The sequence below is a fragment of the Centruroides sculpturatus genome, unplaced genomic scaffold, assembly GCF_000671375.1.
Source record: "Centruroides sculpturatus isolate CEXI.00-Female unplaced genomic scaffold, Cexi_2.0 scaffold330, whole genome shotgun sequence".
NCBI classification, from domain to species: Eukaryota; Metazoa; Arthropoda; class Arachnida; order Scorpiones; family Buthidae; genus Centruroides; species Centruroides sculpturatus.
In genome coordinates this window covers 177,224-201,241 of record NW_019384592.1, presented here as the reverse complement: position 1 = coordinate 201,241, position 24,018 = coordinate 177,224, and the positions used below count along the sequence as shown (strand labels likewise).

The 24,018-nt window shown below is 30.6% G+C and overlaps 1 protein-coding gene across 2 annotated transcripts; it reads right to left on the bottom strand.

Moving 5' to 3' along the window:
• Nucleotides 1-1,964: 1,964 nt before the first annotated feature.
• LOC111624777 (alpha-2-macroglobulin-like protein 1) lies at nt 1,965-24,011 on the bottom strand. Of its 2 annotated transcripts, XM_023367714.1 has the most exons (32): nt 23,789-24,011; nt 16,726-16,954; nt 15,374-15,531; nt 15,105-15,296; nt 12,369-12,424; nt 12,113-12,185; nt 11,935-12,048; nt 11,768-11,852; nt 11,588-11,690; nt 11,399-11,507; nt 11,221-11,330; nt 10,931-11,134; nt 10,665-10,853; nt 10,282-10,587; nt 10,067-10,216; nt 9,341-9,478; nt 9,148-9,274; nt 8,829-9,060; nt 6,799-7,027; nt 6,476-6,715; nt 6,350-6,401; nt 6,142-6,234; nt 5,896-6,072; nt 4,743-4,981; nt 4,425-4,656; nt 4,185-4,357; nt 3,748-3,960; nt 3,018-3,133; nt 2,758-2,848; nt 2,599-2,673; nt 2,419-2,521; nt 1,965-2,160 (listed from the first exon to the last, which is right to left on the bottom strand). In XM_023367714.1, the coding sequence occupies exons 2-32, from the start codon at nt 16,818-16,820 to the stop codon at nt 2,105-2,107; spliced, it is 4,530 nt and encodes a 1,509-aa protein (XP_023223482.1). In that variant the 5' UTR covers nt 16,821-16,954; nt 23,789-24,011; the 3' UTR covers nt 1,965-2,104. The 2 variants fall into 2 exon arrangements, with proteins under 2 accessions (XP_023223482.1, XP_023223483.1); XM_023367715.1 differs by lacking the exon at nt 23,789-24,011 and having other exon boundaries at nt 16,726-16,999.
• Between the last annotated feature and the right edge of the window lie 7 nt (nt 24,012-24,018).

Genomic DNA, 24,018 nt, shown 5'->3' with positions numbered 1-24,018 from the left:
ACAAGTTGGTTTCTTCTGCAACAATCTGTATGAAATATAGACGTTGCACGTGATTAATTTTGCTTCTTAACTTTGCATAAAGTCAAGTTCGTCGTTACTCTTTTTTGTCTAAATTAATATTTTTCAGCATTCCTGAACGCATTTTAAGATGTGGTACAGAAAAATCGGAAAAAGGACATGAAATACGTAAACGCACAGCTCAAGGTATATGCGAATAACACCATGCTTTTGTAAGAACATGCGAATAAATATAGTTAATATGTTTCTCCATGCCTATATGAGTATCATAAGCAGGGCCAAATTGGCACATAGGCCTAAACTAAATATTCTCTTCTTATGAGTCCATAGCTTGAGGCCTCACATTTTTAATTTTCCATCTGTTATATATAACGGAAGGAAAGTATGACGATCGGTTAAAAAATGGTCCCAAGATTTTTACATTTTGGACTCTGGGAACCTTGAAACGTCGAGAAATGCAAAAATTGTTTTTTTTTCCATTTATATGGATGTTAGTTGTGTAGGAAGTACGATTTCGTTCGCCCAGTTTGAAGCTTAACAACTTCTGTTCCTTTTGTCGAAAATTTCTGAAATTTTGCAGTGAGGTTTTTTTATTAGGGGGCTTGATGCTATTAAATTTTTGTGATTAAAAGTCGAGAGGGTGAGGATATAGAGGAGGATCATATGTCATATTTCGAACGTGGACATACTTAATGATTTTATTACTTATTTGCATTTACAATTTTTTTTAAAATAAAATTCGTCTTTACCTTCAAGCTTTTTGAGGGTAAAGACGAATACGAATTTTATAATAATTAATAATGTAAAAAGTTTAAATAAAATCTCATAAGAGGTGGCGCCACACACAATTTTAACTTTTTGTCGGGAACGTTACGCAACTCGTTGCTGTATTTCTTTTATGTGTATCATTATTTGGTAAAGAGGAAGGGCCTGTTATATGTGATAGCTTAGGAACACAACAAGTCCAGCCGTGATCTTATCCATCACAAATAGCTGATGAAGATTTGTATAACTAATGTTTGCGTAGAGATTTCTTAAGACACTTTAATAATTTTCAGTTATTAAAATTTATCCCTTGTTTATTTTTAAATAACAATAATTTAATTCTCACATTACAACAATTTTATTCAAATTTTCTTTCAAATACTAAACGATTTTAATATTTGATATAAGTTATTGATAAATAAGTTGTAAGTTTTAAGAAGATGGAAACTTCTTAACAGGCGTACGAAATTTTTAAATTTTGATACGATCTTCATTAATAAAATAATTTACAACAAAAAATATAAGCATTTTTAAGTTTGTATTATTTCCATAATGTTTGTTGTTGTAGAATTTTACTACATGTTGTTTGAAACTAGATTAATTATTAACATCAAAACTTCATTCTATGCTAATACATTTACTCTAAGTAGTTTAGAACTTAAACGACTCACCAGTGACCGAATGGATATAACAATTAAGTGATGGTAGTTGGTCGTGGTTTCGCACCTCATGAAACTGGCTTGCCATGTGGAATTTTCGCGTTATATTCACATGTATAACACCTAAATTGGTTCAGTTTCCCCGTAGAAAGTCTCCCAAGAGACACCTTCTTGTCAGATTGACCACGTGATATTTTGCTTTCCGTCAATTCAATCCAATCCATTAAAATAATCCATAGAGAATGTTTAAGTTGCTGCTAAAATATGATTCTTAAATGTTATGTTTATATTTTTTTATTATTGATGTCACACTACTTAGGCAAGAGACTTTGTAATGGAGAATAATACTGTGAAGTATCATTTGTAAAAGATAATTGGGTCCCTAACAAATTTTGATCCCGTATTGGCTCAAAATCTGGCCTTATCATAAGACTCCTGAATCAATTTCCAACGTATATTTTCTAAGCTGTAGTGTTATAATGTAAACCTTTTTTTCTGTTGACAAATAACAAAAAAGTAACATACATTGAATGGTAGATAAATTTATTGATTTAAAATGCAAAATATGAAAATTAAATGGCACACGTATTAAAGACGTTAAGAAGCTATTTTAAATGGTTTCTAAAGTTTATATGCTATTTATAAAATCGATTTCGATGGAATTATGCAGATATCCTGCATTCGTTGTTTATGGCGTAAGAAGCAGATGCTGAGTCTTCTGCAAATATATAAAATTATATTTTAATTTTTCAGTTATTATTAGTCTAATAATTAAATAGATTTTTAAATATAAAAAATTAAAATTTCCATTTTGTTTCCATTGCAAGCTCTTATTTATGTTATATATAAAAGACCCTATATTTAATAAACATATTCTCAGAAATTATCTGATACAAAAGTTATAAAGGTTACAGTTTAATAGCTAAAATTTAAGGCAATTTAAATATTTAATAAGAAAAAAATCACTTAAATTTACCTTGATTGTAGTAATCGTATAACTTAGCAATGGCAGGTTGTCTGTTTTCAATGACTATTTTCTCATCGACGTCGAAAGAAAAGCATTTATTTTGTTCTCTCAACTGAATATATAAATAAATTATTTAATATTAAACACAATTCCGACATTATTTTAAAAGACAAAACTATAAATTATTACCTGAACAAAGTATAGATTGAGTTGATTATCCTTAATTTCGTACCTCCTGATTTCAAGTTCGGATCTACCCAGTAGCTGTTAAGATATATTTATACGTAAGTAAAACTGTACTGTACATCAAACTGTTGATATTATTGATAAATTCTTTAATATACTTACTTCTTGAACTGATGGTGCATAAACTTCGAATCCCGAAATCATTTTAATTTCCAAGACAACCATATTCGATTCATTCTGTGCCTTGCTTAAGCTGTAGGAGTTAATATTAATTATGATTTTAATTCGGTTGTTAGAATGTTGTATATAAATACTTAATTTTCGTGAAATATATGATGTATAAATTCGTAATTCTGTGATATGATTACTTTTAAGTGAGTAATTCTTAAAATAAAAAATTACATGTTCTACGCCATACTAACCTGGCACAGATGTTGATGGAAGCTGTGTTACAGAATTCCTGTTTTCTTTGAGCTTGTATAGACAAAACGAAATTTTCGCTTTCTTCTGTGTTTGGAACGTTATAGCGATGCACAATCTATTAAAAGAAAATATGAATTAATATACTAGAATAACTAAAACAGCGTTAGGCGTATTTGCATATTTCATCGATTGATAAAATGCTTCGAATAAAAGAAATACCTGGGATTAATTTCTAACTATTTCTTTCAATTATTAAATAAAAAGCTTATTGTAATTTTACTTTTTTCGATAACTTTTTTGTGATTTCAATATTAGGATTATTATTAAAGCTGCGTTTAGATAGAGTGTCTTGTGTTACTTCAAGCCAATCAAAGAAGGCGTTGTTTATGGCTCATTTTTGATTGTAACATAACGTAAGAAGAACCTGTATGAATGTTGCCTAATAAAATATATTATTTTAATTATATTTACATATTCTTTTCCTAGATTATACAGTTTATAAGGATCCATTCTGTGCAACTTTCTACATCTCAGGCTAATTATATAATTTGAAAGTTAAAGTTAAAATAAAAAAAATTGTTAATCACTTTTTTATATGAAAACAAATATTTGAAAAATCAATAAGGATTTATTGTTACGTAAAGGATTCGGCACGAAAATCAGTTTTCCCCCTCTTTTTGGCGAGATATTTAATTAAAATTCGAGTTAATTTTGTGAAATTATACGTACCTGTACCAGAGCACAACCTTGTCCTTTGGCTTCCAATTCGATGCCAGTAGGCAAAGTGGGTACTCGAGTTCTCTGTGTCAGAAGTTCATTTCCTTCGTTTAATTGGAAGATTTCGTCTAAATCGTTACCCTTAACAGCCAATCCCATGTTCAGATCGTGACGGTTGACACGAACGGCATATTCTCCCAATGCTTGTATGGCCATAATGGTATCCTGCAATGTGTTAAATCGATTAAAAATTGTGTTATTCAAACCAAATTAATTTTATATCATATGTATATTTATTGTAACTCAGATTTAAGCATGCTTCAGGAGGAAGCTCTGGGATTCGAGACGCGCTCGCGCATCTCCAGTGAAGCCAATGAGTCCTCAAAGGGTCTCTCGAATGTATATTCAAAAAAAGAAAATTATGATCAATAAAAAAAATTTATATTTACTTGAGTAGACCTGAATCCTCCATAGGAGTTTCTCTGTAAAGACAACCATCTCACAATCGGTCCCGTCCTTCTGAAATGTTCTTCATCACTTAATCTTAGAGATGCTAATATGGCGTAAGATGCTGTTTCTATAGCGATAGATTTGTCCTTGTTTTCCCAATAAACAGAGAGACCTAAAGGATAAAACCATTAATTTTTGAAAATTTAGAGAGGCTTTAACTAGAAAGAGAGATAAAGTACCTTCGGACACTGCCTTCTTGTTTAATTCTTCTAGATATGTTATTGCATCGGGATCATTGGCCAAAGCAGCGGTAAATGCAAAAATAGATAAATCATAACTACTTGGATTATTTTTAGCTTGAATGCATTCTTTAGCTTTTGTTATCACAGACTCGTTAACATTTCCATGAAGAAGAAGAGAAGCCAAAACGTAAGCAGTGAGTGTTGCTGGATTATCTTGTTTAACCCCTCCCTAAGTAAAAGAAATATTTAAAATTTTAATAAATCAAAATAAAAAAACCTGACAATTTTCTTATTTTATATCCATAAATATCTTACTTTCATTTGTTGTTGATGAACCATGCCAATTACAGGAAAACAACCATTAGGTAGTTGACGAGACATTATCCATTTGCTGCTACGTTCTAAATCCTCCTTATCAATATCTATATAGTCTGAAGTTCTTACAAAATATCTAAGTACGAATGCAGTCAACCACATGCTTCCAGATGGATCGTGCTCACCGAAAGCACTGTAAGATCCATCAAAATGTCTGTATTTCTGTTGTCGTCTATATCCTGTAAATTAATATAAACTTTAATTATTATTTTAAAAAATCAAATACTGAAGATGACAGCCGATAAACAGTTATGAATTTTAAATAAAATTTCCTTATTTTCTATGATATAGTTTACAAGAAGGCATAATATAAATTAATTTTGGATTTCAGTCCTAAAATCTAATTTATTATATATAATTGTAATATTTGATGTGGCAATCACATCTGACTAAAATTTTTAGCAAAAATTTCGTTATTTCTTCAAAGAAACTGAAATATTTGCAAAATTTAAACATATATACTCTTCGTTAGTGACTGCCAGTTTAAATTGCACCAGGCCTTAGGCAAACAGACTTGCAAGGTCCTTTAGTATAAGTTTATATAATGCAAATCTTGTATAGGATATGTCTAGAGATCGCGTATCAATAAATACTGTATGTATTTATAAGATAGTTAAGAACGCAAGACCTTAGGTTATTTATGCCTAAAGCGGCCATTGATCTTTCGTTACTTTCGATATACTGTATTATATTTAATCATTTCTTTGTATTTTAACAATTGTCGAGAGACCTAAAATATATCCAGAATATCTCAAATATTAGGACGTTAGGGTGCGACTATGCAGACGCGAGCGAGCGAATTTTCTAAGCGAGCGAGAATATGTGGCGAGAAGAGGCGAGACGCGATAAATATCAAACTCTGTCAGATATGTGCGAGAACCAGAAATTGCTCTCGCCAGCGTTATTTCTCGCTTCTCGTTTGTGCATGGTTTATCTTTGAGAAAACTAAATCGCTCGCAACCTCTCGCTCGCTCTAAATTCGCGTCTGCATAGACCCACCCTTAGAAATAATCTGCATGTTTACAATTTGTGTTGTAAAAGTTTGAAAAATGACAATATTTACATAAGAAAAGCATTAATATAAATTTAATACCTTGTTTTATATTATTTATAGCACTTTGCCTAATTTTTTCCGTCAATCTGTTAGTACTTTTCAAATAATCCAAGACCACAATATTAGGTACGAGAGTGATCATGTTTTGTTCACCACATCCCGTTGGTACTCTGACTAATCTTTCTAATCCTTCTAAAGTTGGGCCCATGACATCTCCTAAAATTTAACATTAAAAAGTTAGATTTAAAAGACAATTATATGCTAATTATAATTGAGTTTAATTACCTGTGACGAAAACGTAAGCCCTGTCTGATCCTTCCACTAAATCTTCACTTTGTAAGAGTTCATGTTCGGCTTTAAAAACATTGTCTTCAACATCTATAAACAGAATATTTTTGAATTTTACAAGAAAAATTCAATAAACAAATGTTATAATTATTACATTTTATAATTTTTAAATCGTGAACTCATTTTTAATAATCAAATTATTTACCTTCCATGCAGAAGAATACATTCTTGGTTTCTTCTTTAGGGAAACCTTCTGCCTATAAAAACACAGTTGTCATTCAGTAAATATCGCTAAAATTTTGATAAATTACTTTCGAAAGTGAACATTTACTTCTATTATCAAAGGTTTTGTTAAAGAATCGCTTCTGCTGATGTCTGCAACGTCGAAATTCTCGCATAATTCCTCATCTTTAACAGTAGCTGCAGTAACAGTGATGTTTACAGTTCCTAGAGTTTTTGGCTTGATAAAGAAACGTCTCGTCACACTTTTATCACCGCAAACACATTCATTACTGATGAGTGTACCATTGTGCAATTCGAAATCATCAGTTTGATCTAACGTTATCTGAATCTGTAAACAGGAAAAAAAAAAAAATGCTTGAATTATGAATGGTTCTTCAATGTTACTAAAATTGAGGAAGTTACGTTACTAACTGGTAAACATTCTTTTAGGTAATTAAATACGGTGACAATAACAGGTAAGATTTCTCCACGAATAACAGAATATGGTAGAGTGACCGAAGTGAAGAATGGTTGAAAACCCACGATGGATGCTGGATCGGATACTCCTACACCCGCATCAGGATGTAAACAAACAGAAGTTCCTTCCCATTCTGTAATACTGTCTGGCATGTTTTCTTTTAAGAATAGATTACCCTCTTTACTGAAAATTTAAAACAAAAGTTTAGAATAAAATCATATGTGTTAATTCTAGTCTTCAACATAAATTCTGTACATTGATCAAAGAAATGTATTAATATATCTCGTATACAATACTATATATATAATCTATGTTTTCTACATAAAAATTAATCTATGCCTGGATAAGGTGGGCCCAAAAATGGGTTAACCGTCTTAATTGCAAACAAATTATCAACTTTGGAAAGTATAGCAAAAGGCTGGAGAAATCTTACAAAATTGGTCGGTAATAAAATATTTGAATGTGATAGCAAATTAAGTTTTACAATAGTTAACTTACTTTTGGGTCACTCTGTATGTCTATTATTTTATTTTGAATCTTACTTAATAACTTTTATTAAAAGAAAAATAATTATTATTTGAATTCTTAAAGAAGCTAGAAACATTTTCAAGTAACATGCAATGTTTCTGTTAAGTTAAATTTATTAATAATATCATTAACTGGATGTAAATAATTTAAAGTAACTTGAAAAATTTAATTCAAGATTTATCCTTATGAAAATTTTACCTTAATAAGTGTGGATATTTCATTATTTGTCATAAGAATTTCATAAGAAATTTAATTTTGTCAATTTTATAAATAAAATAATTATTTACTATTGAACACAAGACTGTGTTATTATTTAAACACTTGGCGTTTATCCACTTTATTCAGTTGATTGTGTAATGTCCAGGAAACAAATTTGTTATAATATGCTAAGTGAGGTTTATCTGATCCTGTTATGTGCAAATGAAAAGTTGTGAGAAACCAACCAAATATATTCATTAATCATTAGAAAGGATTCTGCCTATATATTTATCAACTTTAGTAAGAAGATAAAGGATGTGTTATGCCTACTTAACAGTTTAGGATATCAATGTTATCAACTTATCCTAACAGCAGTGAATAATAACTTGTGCTGTACGAGTGTCATTGCATTTTTAATGTTGACTGATGAGGGGCTATACGCCCGAACGTGTAAAAGTGTCCGTATCAACTGAATAAAGTGGATAAACGCCAAGTGTTTAAATAATAACAGTCTTGTGTTCAATAGTAAATAAATACGAAAACACGGTTTCAAAAAACGAATAAAATAATTATTATGAATTTTTAAAAAAATATTATCAAATCAGTCGAAATGGAAAAATACTAAAAATAGTAAAAATGTTTGAAAGAATTGCATTCGTTATAAATATAAATTTTATGAAGCGTTAAATGTCAGAAGCGCACCAACCTTTGGCACTTAGAGATGAGCATCAAAGATGTGATGATTGGCCAAAGATTGGCATTCAAAGATCAAAGGTATGATGATACAAGATATTGTTAATCTTGTCTCCTCTTTCCTCTTGAATCTGATTGTGTTAATAACTATAAAAATTCTTTCCTGTATAAATTTAATGCAAGTAGCTGTGGATCTTCTCTCCTCTTTGCCTATAACACTCAACAATTGAATGTTATTTGCAAAAAGAAGAGAGGATCCACTACTCGCATTAAATTTATACTTCCAGGATAAAAATTTTACATAGTAATTTATACAATCATATTCAAGTAATTATGTATTATTTTATATAAAAATAATATTTTTCTATTAAGAATTTATTTACAAAATTGTATTTTTTTCTTGAGTAAAATTTGTTTAAAGGACATCAGTTGAAACTATATTTTAACTGAATTTTCATAATCAAAACAAAGATATATGTTAAATTTAATACAATATTAATTTTTCTTAATTAAAATATAAAGCATCGTATAGAAACTTCTAATGAGAAAATAAAAATTGACTTACTCTACAAAATAAAGTCCCCACAACCACGTTTCTGGGAAGTAAACACGAACAGTATTTGTTGATTGGTCGAGTGATCCTACTGATCCTCTATCCGAACTATCTTCAGAAGAAAGAGGTCGCGATTCCAAATTTATTCCAGGAGATCCTGGCATTCCTGCAAATCCACCACCCCCTGATACAGAGGTAGTTAGATATGGCTTACCTCTATTAAAACTCTGCGGATTAGGAGAAGCTACATTTAAAATAAATGGAAATGTTTAGTGAATAGTAGCATTAAATTTATAAAAATAAAGTTTATTTTACTTTATTTATATCTTACAGAGTGCTACGTATGATGGTTCGTACTGAGGACAGGATCTTATTCCGTATCTTCCTCCCCACGAAAATGAAGGCTTACAAGGTCTTGTTTCCAATTCCAAATCAGATAATATCATCATTCCAGATTTCTGCAGTAAACGGTAATTTGTAAATATCAAGAATTAAAGATTTAATTAATTAATTATCTTGCTTACCGTAAAAGCTGTAATGGCATCTACAAAGCCAAGAGGTTCTGTTGATTTATTCTTCTTGGAGCAGTACTCGTAATCGGATGTTCTTTGATAAGGATGTGCGTATTCTGAAGTATCCAACGTTCTCAAGTGGTCGTAAATCTGAAATACATTTAATACATTAATACAGCTTAATTACATAAACTCGTTAATAACGTATTTCTGTCGCAACCTGGGGATGACGAATAAGCTATTTTTTAGTAAATATCTTCTGTATATTGAGTTATTTCTATATCTTGAAGTGGTTTACGAGACGACTTGATGATGACAAAGCGTTAACCTGCTATTCTGGAGGATCAAGCTTCGAGTAAGAGTTGGAATCTCAAGTTTCTATGGGCGGTTTAGGGATCGTGCATAAAGTAAGTAACACATATCGTCGATCAACCCCTTAAGTGTAAAACACAGCACAAATATCTGCGTGTACGTAATTTATGATAGCCCTTAACACGGAGAAAGGTCTCTTAATGCCCGAAAAAGCAGAAAAAAACTAAAGATAAAAATTGCTTCTGGTCGTTAATTTCATTTTTCTTCGATAAAATACATTATTAAGCTAATGTTTATCAACTTTTTCAGCTCTTAAAATCAATCGAAAAAGAAGAACAGAAGAGTTTACCCCTAAATGGGAACCGAACCCATTAATATAATTACTCGTTTTTCATTTATTGCTATAAAATTATAAAAGTAAATTACCTTTGATTTAGTGAGAACGTCTCCCCCTTCTAGTAAATAAACACTTTTATCTACAACTCCAATACTGCATACGGATTGCGGTGCTGCTGATACGTGTATGGACGTTTTAGCTCCAGGAAATTGTCTGCTATCAGCAAATTTCATCTCCACCTACACAAAATATGGCCTTAGAATAATTTATAATCAAAAGAAAAAACAAATAATTAATAAATTACCTGATTTTTAAAGCAGGGTTTAACATTAAAACTAGTGGAATCTGCGTAGACATTTCCATCTTCAGTCACGCTGTACAGGAGCAATCGGGCTCTGGGTGACATTTTAAAGTCGATATTCAATTTTAAAGTGAATTTTCCAAGATGATCCAAACTTGGAAATTTATTATCCCATTTCTCTTCTTTCTCGCATGCTAAATCTGGTGAAAAATCTAAATACGTATCGTCTGTCTGTCCCAAAAGATCGTCTTTCGGATCGAAAGTATAGGTCAGAAGTCCATCGTCGACAATGTCGCCTTTCGATGCAACCTACACAATTATATTTTTTAAAAATTACATACTTTATTCTATTTTAAAATAATAATAATTTCGATCGATAGTCTTGCCTGATAGTAAATTTTTCTAGTCTCGGATTCTTTGCTCGTATACAGCACAGTAATTTCGGCCTCACTCCCGCATTCTACGGCAGATTGTATCGGTTCTATTTGTAAATTATGACCAGTACGAGAAAACCAGGGCGACAAACTAAACCTGAGGCTCTGTATGTTGGTTTTCTTCTCGTCTTCTGGTTTTACCTGCAAAAAATAAACATTGAAATTTCAAATTGCAAATTCATCAAAATTCACCTTGTTTATTATTGTAAGCCATTTACTTCAATGCTGATGTCCAGTGTGTTGGATGGTTGAGGTGGAACGGTGATCACAATAGTTCCATTCTCATCAGTTTTATACGTTTTACAGGTGTTACTATTATCTGTCATTTGTCGATTGTTCCTCCAGTTTTCCCTCTTTGTCACACAACAAACACGAAGAGCTTCCCCTGCAACAGGCGTGGAATCTGGTTTCTGAACTTTAACCTACGACAGAAAATTGGTTTAATACCTTATATATTTGTAAAATATATCCCAGTACATATATATAAAATACAGTTTACGCTATATACCTTGGTACGGATTGGTATTCCAGCTCTGAAATACTGAAGATAGTTTTCTCTCGTTATAGTATACTCGTTGGTAGAAGGATAAATATTAGAACTTGCGTTAACTTTAGTATCTACAAATGAAATAAGCCATTTAAAATTGATCAGGAACCACAAATAAGCCTACAAACATGATTTATACCAGTTCCTTCTTCTGTAACTTCAGCGAACAGTTGCAAACCGTTGTATCCGTATTCACGGTATTCGTACAGTTCCTTTATATCTCTAGTGATATCCGTACATCCGCTAATCTGCAATAATACATAAATAATTAGAAATAATGAAGTTTAATCTATATAAATGTAGATTAAATTATAAATAAAAGGCCTGCCTCTTCTTCATTCCTTAAAGTGGGTCCCGGTTTATAATAATAAGCTGGCGATAATTTTAATTCAGTTATCAGCTTCCCTTGAACGGGTTTACCGTACGTGTACCTAATAAAATTTCAATTATGTTTAAAAATCTGGCAGTGATATTGATTTGTTTTCGATTTTACATGAAAAATTCCTACTTTGCACATATTTTCCACGTGACATTCTGCTGATCCTTGAAGAAGTAACGAGGTGGAATGATCTTGACTTCGAACGTTGGAAGCACTACAAAAATAAATAAATTAATTAATTATCGTAAAATTTGCATACAAATTTATTAAATTATTATAATTACTAATGAATTTACCGTATTCCTTAACATTAAAATATTTGACAGTGTAAAGTTTATCGATTTGAACATGAAGAGTCCAAGTACCAAGAACTGGTTCGTCAGGAAGTTCGAGCTCTTGATGAATAAAGCCTGAATAATACGTTAAAAATTAAAATAAAATCTTAATTTACTGGTTTATAATAAAATAATTTACCATTATCGAATGTGATATTCATCCATTGCGCTATACGTATTCTATTGTTATCGGTTATCCATACGCTTCCAACCTGAAATTCGTGTACAAAATAATTAAAATCGTTGTAAAATTCGTGAATAAAATATTTGTACGGTGTAATATTTATGCAATTATACAATATGATCATTAAATTGGCTAAATTGTATTTTTAATGAGGAAGAGAACAATCGTTCAACAGGAAATATCATTTTCAAATTTAATAATTATTACTTACCGGAGTCTCTTTCAGCGGTTTTAAATCGGAATTTATAATAAAAACTCGGAATTTAACTGGAAAATAAAATAATATATTATAAGTTAATTTTACTTTTCAACTTATTTCTAATTTTTTTTTAACTTAAATTCTCTAATTTTCTTTAACGTAACATGGTAGGAAGACAACCGAAATTGCAATATATATCAAGGAAAATGAAAGGGTTGTTATACGAAATACTTATTTTATCTACTCCTCACGAAAATGACAAAAGAACATCATGATTCTTTCAGAGCAAAGTTCTTTGTTAACATCAAGAAAGAGGGACAATGATGAAAGTACAAGGGAGCTATGTACTGTACTTTACAAAGAACCGGATATTATTAAATACGTCACAGTAAATTGGTTGTACACATCTTGCACAGGATAGAACTAGTTTGTTAAAGAAACAATGTTGACAAGAAACACTGGCCCTTTCATCCGAAAGGGTAAAAGAAAAAAAGGATTGTTAACATTCAGATGGTTACACTCTGTAGACCGAGATTTTTTCCATATTTAAAGAAAATTTTGAAGAAATACAGCGAAGAACCGAGAGGCTTGGAGAAGATTGCTTAGGAAGGTCGAGGCCCGCCTTTCAACAGGATCCTGTAGAAGATGTTCTCCAAGACTCTGTTGCATAAGGCGCTTGTAGTTGTTACAACCTTTAAACTTACAAATTACAAGCAAAATGTGTTGAATAAAAAGCTTTGTAACATGTTACAAGCAAATCATCAGCAATTTCGAATTGTCTAAAGTTACTTAGAATCAATAACAATCTACAAGTAAAAATCGAGTTGCATAAAAATTTCAGGTTGCAAGACATGCAACCTGAAATTTTTATGCAACTCGATTTTTCGTGCTAATGATTATGAATCAAAAATATATTATTAAGGAAACATTTTTCTACAAATAAGAGTAAACATATCCTTAAAGTATCAAAACAATTGGCTCTTGATTAATTAATTGATTTGGTATGATTTTTTGTGGCAAAAAAGCCATAAAAGTGATGATTTTCCAAGTCAAAAGGTAGATGAGAATTAAAATTAAATAAATATTTTATAGAGTGAACCTATATTTACAAGGAGTGTAAGCAATATAATAAAATTCATTTATATAATAAATAAATATAAAAATTCAGCAATGAGTTGCAGAACTTTTCCGGCGAAAAATATTTATGTTTATTCTTTTTTATTTATTTTTCGGTAAACCAAAAATCTGTACGAATAAAAAGCATTTATAACTTGGAAGCTTTTTTGAGATATGGTCTCACACCCTTAATATCTCCCGAACCAATGGCCCGATTTTCTTGAAAATTTCTAGAAATATTTCCCCCTAACATACAATTCTTCTTGTAAGATTTTAAACATTTCCGACAAAACGCACAGAAGTTATTAAGCTTTAAAGTGGGTGAAAAAATCAAGCCCTTCCCACCAGGGCCGTGCGGTAGATTTTCTTAATATGATGCAAGTCTTCGAAATGCCGCCTCTTAAATGCCGCTTATGCCGCCCCATACGGTGCCGCCTGATGCGGCCGCATCTCTGCATCATAGCACGGTACGGCCCTGCCTCCCACACCCATACGCGCTAACATCCATTCTTACAGAAAAAATAAGTTTTTTTTTGCATTTCTGGACGCCAAAAAAAAAACCAAAAACTTAAAAATAATGAGGTTCTGCGAGTCCAAAAATCCTAATGAAAAATTTTTTCTCCATAACCTCTCTGTTATATAACACCAGGAAAATTAAAAATAATTCAATGTGTGTAAATAAATGTGTAAATAGATTCTAACAGTAAAATTGGCTTTTAGTAGACTAAATTAATCTATTTAAATTATTAAACTGGCTCTTATTGAAAGGCTCCTCTATTTATTATTTTTAAATTAAATTAAATTAAATTATATCTTAAGAAAGTAATTACCTTCCTGATATTCTTAATGTAATGTAATATTGTTATTAAATAGGTTTTGATTTCTAGATCTCATTTAAAAGAAAACTAGAAACTATTTTCTAGAGCTTATCATGAAACTAGGTCTTTGCTCATTTTACAACCTGATTCCCTCTTATCAAATTGAGCTTGAATTTTTTAACTGTAATATCATATTTAACTTATGATCCATAAATCGTATTATTAAGTAGATTTTTAACTGATCTACACTTTAATTTGCATTTTATTGCATAGATCTTGATCCTAATGCAGAAAATGATTCAATGTAAGTTGAATCCAGGGCAGTTTTATCAATAAAATAGTTTAAAAGTGTATTTTAATGTCATCGTAAGCTACTCTATAATTTATTTTTTATGATAGTTCAGTTGTATGTTTATTCGCAAGTTTATTAGCTAGATAAACTTATTTTATATTTTAAAATAATTAAGATTCTAAAAGTTTTTCCGTGTGTAAAATGCTTCTGTGACAATTTTTCGTGTGTAAAATGCTTTCGTGACAATTTTCCACCTGTAAAATGTTTTATAATGCTAGATTTAAGGCAGAAAAATATGTGCCAATGGCTAAAAATGTATTGCATCTGTGAGGTTAACAACACCTTATCCAGCATTGTGTATCATAAAAAGAATTTCCTGATACAGGGGGAAAATGAAAAAAAAAAACAGGATATCTATTCAATATTACCTGGAAGCACTAAATAACCTTGTTAAACAATACATTACAGTGCATATTCCACAATTTTGCAATCACAATAAACAGAAATTTAAACGTGTCCTACCTGTTTGTCCAGCTTTATAGAATGGTTTATCTGTACTCAGAAACACTAACTCCTTGCGATTTCTTAAATTTACTGTTTCGTTCTTGTCAAATTCGTAATCTCCAAACTTCCCAACCACTTGAAGGCGATAATAATTGAAGGGCTCATTTTCCAAATCTTTAGGAACTTCCAGTTCCACTTTCTTACTCCCTTCTACAATTTCCAAAGGATCATTTTTTTTTATAAATAAGGGAAATTTAACTTAATAATTGGATAATTTAACAAATTACCTTTTTCAAAATCTTGATTTACTTCGCTAAATAATGTCCCTGTATTATTTATTAGTCGAATGGTTACTTTTCCGGGCGTATCCACATCAATTAGAGTCACGTGGAGCGATTCCTTCCCTCCGATATCAAATTCTTTCGGCGAGATGACGATGAAATTCCTTAAAAAACATGAAGAAATTTATGTTTAAAAATTTAAGTTTGGGAATTATTTCATGACCTTGTTTTCTAGAAATTATGTCTGGAGATTACATGATAGATTACAGGTCACGGTCAGCCAGTCAATGAAGATAAAGCAACTATCTGATAATAGAAATGTATACATATATAAGTATGTCAGACGCTTCTTATAGCTATTTCAATCAACATTTTATTCGTTTTTTTCCTTAAATTTTCCTTAAAATTTTATACAGATAAGCTTAAGAGTTCTATTCTTCATTATTTAGAACTAGGAGCCAGTGTATATACATATATACGAGGTATATATATATAGATCTGAGCCTTGTACTGACCTTTATTATCATCATGCTCCATTCTGGAGATACACTTTGCACTTTTACTCATCACATAAGTATTAAATTTCATAATTAATATCTTAAATACTAAACTGAGAACTAAAAGAATTTATATAATATTTAAGTTTGGAAATTTTTAGTAAGTAAAATGAGTTTTTTAAACGTTAAACTTTGAAATTTCAAATAAAGGCTTCATCTCAAATTATATAATAATTAGTTTTATGTAAGTGGATACTCTTATACTTATATAAATTTTAATGATACTGTATTAAGTTCTATTATTTAAAAAACCATCATTAAGAGTTTTAAAACAAATTTTTATATAATTTAAAGTAAAATTAATGTGAGAATTATTAATTATTTAATAAAATATGCACAAATATATTAAGAAAAATAATGAAATTATTTAAATTTATCGAATTATCAATGAAAATTAAAGAATTAAATGAAGAATTTCAAAGAAATATTAAGGAATATAATGAAATATTATTTTGTTATATAAAATAATAAAGTAATTGTGAAAAATAATCATAAAAATGATCAAAATTTATCAAATTATAAGGGGGAAAAATGAAAGAATTGAAGAAAGAGACCTTCAATACATAATGAAATAAAATAATTACTGAAAAGTATTAAAAATTATTTAATTTTTTAAGTTTTGAACAAAAATTAAAGAGGAATTAAAGAAAATTTTTTTTAAATGAAAAATCTGAAGAGTGATGAAGAAAAAATACAAAATTTTATTTAAATAAATAAATAAAATAAAGTAAGAAATTTAAAATTACTTATTAATTAATTTATAAGAATTATTTTAAAAACTTAGAATTAAAATTAACTCACTTTTTGCAACGAATTTCTGCAATTTGTGTGACAAGTAAGGAGATAAAGATGAAGAGAGAGCTGCGAAATCCCAACATGCTCGCTCGACTGTGCATTAACAAACGTGACGTACGGCACCTTTGCGTGTGTGTATATATATAGTCAGTGAGTACGATAACGAACAGGTAGTTGTCCTTCTGGATGTAGTAGCTTCGGGCTGCGCTTCCTAGCCTGATATCATGTCAAGGAACTGTTGGAAATGGTTAAATAGTTTATCAACATCCCGTATCTCGATTCGTGGAAGTAAAAGCAACTTTTGACGAAAGTTCTGTGACGAGTAACGATTGTGTAATTTAAGTTTAATAATTATCCCTTCGTCGATTGACGTTCTTAAAACGTAACGATTGTAACTAACGTCCTCCTCCTCCTCCCTCCTCCATTTGTTTTTGAGCCTTTTTTGACCCTCCCTCCCTTCCTGTCGCGTAAAATATACTTTAATCAAACCCCCCTTTAACTATGCATACAATAGTTCGTGGACCCCCCAAATGAAAGAAAAGTTCTAAAAATATGCTAACCGGTAGCGTACAAATTTTTTCTTGCTAACCACCTGAATAAACTAGTACCTCCCCGTTAAACAACTCCACGTAGACAATGTTTCGACCCCCTCCTCGTTGTGTACAAATGACGTACCTTTCGTAATTTTCCCCCCTTAAACTGTACACATAATTAATGGACGTCCCCCTTAGTTAGGGTCGAATAGTTTTTTGTAGGAAGTTTTAAAAAGCAACGTAGGATTTCCTGTCATTTGCTAACACTAGACTCTTTTTTTTCATAATGGACGTTTACCTTTTTAAAAATCCGTTGAACTATAGAGCACACGATAGTTTACTAGCGATAAAGCGTGTATACAGAACGGGAATTGAACCCGGACGCTTCCGAAAATGGCGACTGACCACGTTTGGTTATTGTGTTCTCCAACAATACATTGAATAAATTCAAGGAGCTCGTACAGGCTACGTCACAAAGTACTATAGTTGATGAAAGAACTGGAATTTCGCAACTGATAAATAACGGATGTGTCTCTCATCAATAACTGCATAGCTTCTAAATATATTATCAAAATTTATGATTCATCCGTATCACTTTTACTGATAAAAAAAAAATGCATTTGAAAATCAATTATATGTTTAAGACTCGAATCATTTCTAAGAAAAATACGCACAAGGTCAACATTCAACTTAATTAAGGTGATTTTCACTACTTAAAGTGGTCCTTACGAAATTTACGGGGCAGCTACCACGCACTAAAACTTAAAAAACATCCAATAAAACTTTAAAAATTAATAATTTAATTGCTTTTTTTATTATTATACAAAGCCTCGAATACTTGGAGACTGTAGTAGACGGACATAAAAGAATTTTTTTAATGGCTCCTTACAAACACTTAACACTTTCGTTTTCGTAGACAGGATCTACAGGTCAATGGCGGTCCTATAAAAACTAACCTTAGGACCGGTTGTGATTTAAATAAATTTAAAATAAAGAAGAATCTGTCTGATAACTCGTTAATTGAATCTTCGTTATATGGAGGGGCAAGTCGTCCGTATACTTTTCCTTCTCCGTACCGACCTAACAAATATTAAAATTACGTAAAATCGGGGTATTTTTGAAAGGAAATTTCCTCGAATTACATAATATTTTAACATATATAAATTTATTATTTATTTTTTAAATTTTTTTCTGCATGTTAGATAATGAGGCTAATGAACCTTCACATAATTGCAAATGGCAGGGTGTTCCCAACTTAAATTATATAACTGAAAGAATTTTTTTTAAATATAATTACTTGCTGTTTAGAGAATTAATGGGTTGAATTTCAATTTCAAAAAATTTCAGGATAATGCTCATGTTTCTCTTTTAAACATTCGAATAATTCGCGGAAGTGAAATATATCAATAAGTAACCATGAAATTTGAAATTTCGTAAAATACACATGATTCTTTACGGGTGTCTTTCAAGTATATTCACTTGATTTCATGAAATTCTTCAATAGATCGTGAACTTGCAAATTTCGTGCAATGTGTATGGTTATTTAGCAATATGTTTCGATTAGTTTAGTTGATCGGCGTCATTTCGTAAAATTTTTATAAAATTGTGATGGTGATTAATAGAAGAGTAGTCGTGATAATGAAATCAAAACGCGATTTCATAAACTTTTAAAGAAGCATAATATCAATTATACAACGATCCTACCAGTGATCGAATGAATTCACGTCTCTCCAATGGGCTGGCCGCCTTAAACTCTCCTGATTTTCTTCTCATTGTAATACCTAAATAGGGATCAATTTCCCGTAAAAAGTCCTCCTAAGAGGCGATATCCTGTAGCACCTAAATTGGGGCAATTTCTCATAGAAAATCCTTTAAGATACCATATCCTATTGGCAGATTATCCATGCCTGAGCCCGTCAAGCCAACATATTTGTACATTCTTTATTTCATGAAATCAACATTAAATAAACTTCATAAGCGATTTAAAAAAAAAAAAATTTTAAATCTAGCAACGAGTTGCTTAACTTTCCCGGCGATGTCTAATGGCGCCATCTGTTACTATATTTTATTTTAAAAAACTTTTTATATTTTAAATTATTATAAAATGGCAAAAAGCTTAATTTTGAGGGTAGGGATGGGTTTTATAAAAAATTGTAAATAAGGAGTAAAATCGTCATTAAGTCCGACCCTAGTCGACTCTATCTCCCCACCCCTTGACCTTTAACCACCAAAATTTAATAGGATCAATCCACCTAATACCCAAACCTCCTTGCAAAATTTCGGAAATTTTCGACAAAAAGCACAGGAGTTATTAATTAAGCTTCAAAGATGGTGAGCAAAATCGTGTCCCGAGCGCCATACTTTCCACCTGTTATATATAACAGCCGGAAAAGTAAAATCGTGCTAATTTCTTTAAATATATTTATATTAAATTAATTTCAATTTTAAAAACAAATTTTCTGCTTAATGAAGAGTTACGTTCTGTACATTTGTACAATGTTCTATGCAAATTTTATCAAGAAATTACTTCCTTTTTCGCTTGCAAAACTACGCAACACTCTGTGTAATTACTAGGATATAAACAAGGTGTGGTAGTACCGTAAAACAGCAAAAAATATTAAGAAATTTAAATAATTATCTTTTAAATTTAAATCCTTCTAGATTTTACACTTTAAAATAAATCTAATACAGAAACCTGTAAACAACGACCACTGACGGTAAAATAAACAATTGCCATCGTTAGGAATGCCGCTATTTGGAGATTATTTCAGGTGCATTCGTTTTGTTTAAATAGCATACACGTTTACGTCAAACTGACGTCATAAATACGCTTTCTCTTAAGAAAACTTTAAGAATGACGTCAAAATGACTTAGTGGCATGCCGTATTCAGACAAAAGCGCACGTTCCAGGAAAAAAAAATGGCTGCCGTTCGGAGTCGGATGGTGTCCGTCACTGCAGGTTTGACCGCGTTATTTTTATTTAATAATATAGAACGATGTCGGACGATTTACAAGCCGTTCGTTAATCGTTTCTCCAAATTGACGCAATCTGTCCCACATCTATTCTTATACAGTTGAATAAATGGCAAACACAATCTGTACAAACATTATTCCTTTAACAAAGGAAATTAGACTAAGAATTTAAGAATTTACTGTAATTTCAATAGGAACGTAAATACTAATTTTGTACGAAACGGCACGTATCTCTGTTTAAAACATAAACAAAAAAAATTAAACATTAAATAAAATATTTACGTTAAATGAATTCTTAGAATATTGAGAGAAAATGGACTTTACGAGCTTAAAACACGCCGATTTTCTCCGAAATTATTTTGTAATTTATTTAGATTAATAAATAAAATAATTGCGAAATTATATTTTAAATTAATAAATAAATTTAATGGAAGGAATCGTGATTAGAAACACGCTGTGGATGGAGATAAGCATCTTGCAAGTGTTTATTTAAATACATTATCAACTTAATTTAAATTTAATTTAAAAAATTGCGCTTCTTGTACACAATTTGAGATTAATTTTAAAGGAAGTTTAATTATAAATTTGTTAATATAAGAAGAAATGTACTGTAGTATACATTTTAATTGCTTCTTATGGAACATACTTTACACTTTACTATAGAACATTATGCATCACTCATAGAACATACTCGTGTTTTAATATACTGTTTAATTAATACTGTACTTTACCACAGAGCATTACATATTGCTTTGTGGTAAAGTGCTTTACATTTAATTATACAGTATTTTCCGTGTTTATTACATAAACAGGGAAAATACTGTATAATTAAATGTGCATATTGAAACATAAATACGTTCTACGAGTAATGTATACTGATAATGTCTATGGTAAAGTATACATTACTGTATACAGTAGGCCAGTGTTAAAACATTGGGATATTTTATGCTTAACGTACAGTACTATATAATACTTTACCATAGGACATTATAAATTACTCATAGAATGTAATAATGCTTTAATATACTTTATAACAGTGGTCCCCAACCCCCGGTCCGTGGATCAAATGGTACCGGGCCGCCCAAGGAACATTAAATTATTTCCATTTTATTTACTATGGTGTATTTGTCTCGGGTTTGTGCGACTTTTAATAGACGACGGAACAACGAAATAAACTGGACATAAGAAACACACTTCGAGTGTCATTGTCTTCTATTATCCCCAGATGGAACTGTCTCGTTGCAAAGAAACAAGCTCAGGGTTCTCATTGATTTAGCGTTCTAGTGAGTTAAAATGTTAAATCACATTATTTCATTTTTTGGTGTAACTGTATTTTATTTTGAAGGCATGTTTAAATACAATTAAATTAAAATTATTAAATTAAATCAATCTAAAATATAAACAATCAACTTCCCCCCTCAGTGGGCCGCGGTAAAATATCAAACGTTGACCGGTCCGCGACGATAAAAAGGTTGGGGACCGCTGCTTTATAACACTCGCAGAGCCTTCACCTTGACATAGAAGTTTAGGAGATTAGCATAGTCTTTAAACTTCTATGGTGAAGCTCTGTGATTACGATATTCTACGTTAAATTTTCATTAAATTTTATTTTTTTAAATGTAATTTAAAGATGTTTTTATTGATTAATTCAGTAGATTATATTAAAAAAAATCGGCGCGAAGTACATAAAAAAATAATAAATTAGAAACGAGGTAAACGCAATATCCGGAAATCAAGAGGAAAACTTTTCTGTGTTCTAAAAATAAATGCAACTGAAACGTCTGATATTAACAACACGTCGAAGCATCCTACACATTCAATAAAATAAAATAATAAATAAATAAAACTCTTTACAGTCCACGAAAACTGTTGAATGCATCAATTAAGCGTATGATAAAGTTAGAATTTTCCAAATTTAATTGTAATTTACTGCTCATATACAATTTATTCGACAATATTTTATATAACGATTCAATGTTCGAGATAAATTAGATTTAATAATGAATTTTAAGAAGGTTTTTCCACTTAAAATAACATGAAACACGGGTACAAATTACATGCTAATTACCATAAACTGTATACAAGAATATGAGCTTTATCGAGTGTATATCAAAGATAGTGTTAGATAGTAAAAAAATAGAGTTTTTCAGGAAAAAACGTTTCTGTAATTGATATAAATCAGTAATTTCCAACCTAGCACGAGGAATCTTGAAATATCTTAAAAGCTTTTCGCAATATCTTGGAGTCGAAAGGGGCCATTTGCGACACCTTCCTGATAAACACTGATCTAAATGTTAGAAAAAAACCAAAGAAAATATCAATAATATCCATTTCCGGGTATTAAATTGTTATCAATAGATGTCATCTTATAAAATAGAAAAATGTATGCCAAAATAAATTAAGCAGGTTTTCAGTTTTAATGAATTACACCCACGTAAACATATAGAAGCACTTCAAAACTGACATATTTTATTCTAAACAACTGCAAACGTGTATGCCAATCAAATTCTTGACTTAGATTTTGATATGATAATGAATTTTTCCTCGTGTTTACTCCTCATAATGACAGAAAAACTATTTATATACATTACTGGATACTCCTAAATTCAAACATGTTTTTTATTGCTTCAATTACTTGCTTTGAGTCTAAGAATTCCAGATTTCCTGCTCTGAATATTCTAAGTATTCCAATTTTCCTGTCGAAGCAGAAAATCTTCAATAATTAGAACTAAAGCAATCTACTAAAGCATGATTGGATTTATACATAAGCTACAGCTTAGGGGCTCGCGTGTTTACGTCATTTGGCGGAGGGGAAGAGCTTGTTATATTTAGTAAACATTTGTGTACAACTTAATTCAAGGATGTCAGCAATGATAAACAAAACTTGAAATGTTTCCACACATACCAAAGATTTATTATATATGCCCAAATTATGATGTATTATAATAAAACACGTGGAAACAGAACTAGCCAACTTGATATTTTTCCAAGAAATCTAAGAATAATTGTATGATTCAGCAGTATGCAAAGTATAAGCCCTATACATATACATTAAAACACTTCCCTGTACTCGGACTGTACACATTACAATAAGCTTATAAATGAAAATACTGTATGATAATAGTAATATATTCATTTTACACCCAATTCAGCTTAAATATATGAACTTATGATACCAAATTTCCTTACTGGTTGCTCCTTGCTAATTAGTAAGGAGCAGCATAATTTAATATTTAATTAATAATAAAAGAAGCATAATTATGAATTTATAAATGTCATTAACATATATTTTAGAGCTAGCCATTAATAAACAAAAGAACAACAAAAGGCATTGAATGGATCCTGTTCAAGCGCTGCTGATTTCGAAATGTAATTGCATTTCATGAAAATGACAGCCATTTTCATGACAGTTAAACATTCTAAATTTGTTACGAAACGTCATTTCTTTTGTGTATAAATAGAATTTTCTACAAATTCTATAATGATACAACGAATGGAACAGTTCAAACTCATGCATTATTCATTGACTGTTACATAAACACAGAAAATTGACTTTTACTCACGACAATCGCTGTTTTCAAGGATACGATGCAACTCCTTTCCTTTTATTAATTTAATAACGTTTCTTGTTTAAGTCGTGCTGCCACGCTATAAAAGTACCCTTCCAAATAAATTACTAGACATAAATTCTATTGATAAGAATGCACGACACTAAAGAGATTAAGGAATTATTTTAATTCGATTTCTTTAAATTAAGGGAAAATTTAAATTGGTAGAAGTTAATTTTATGACG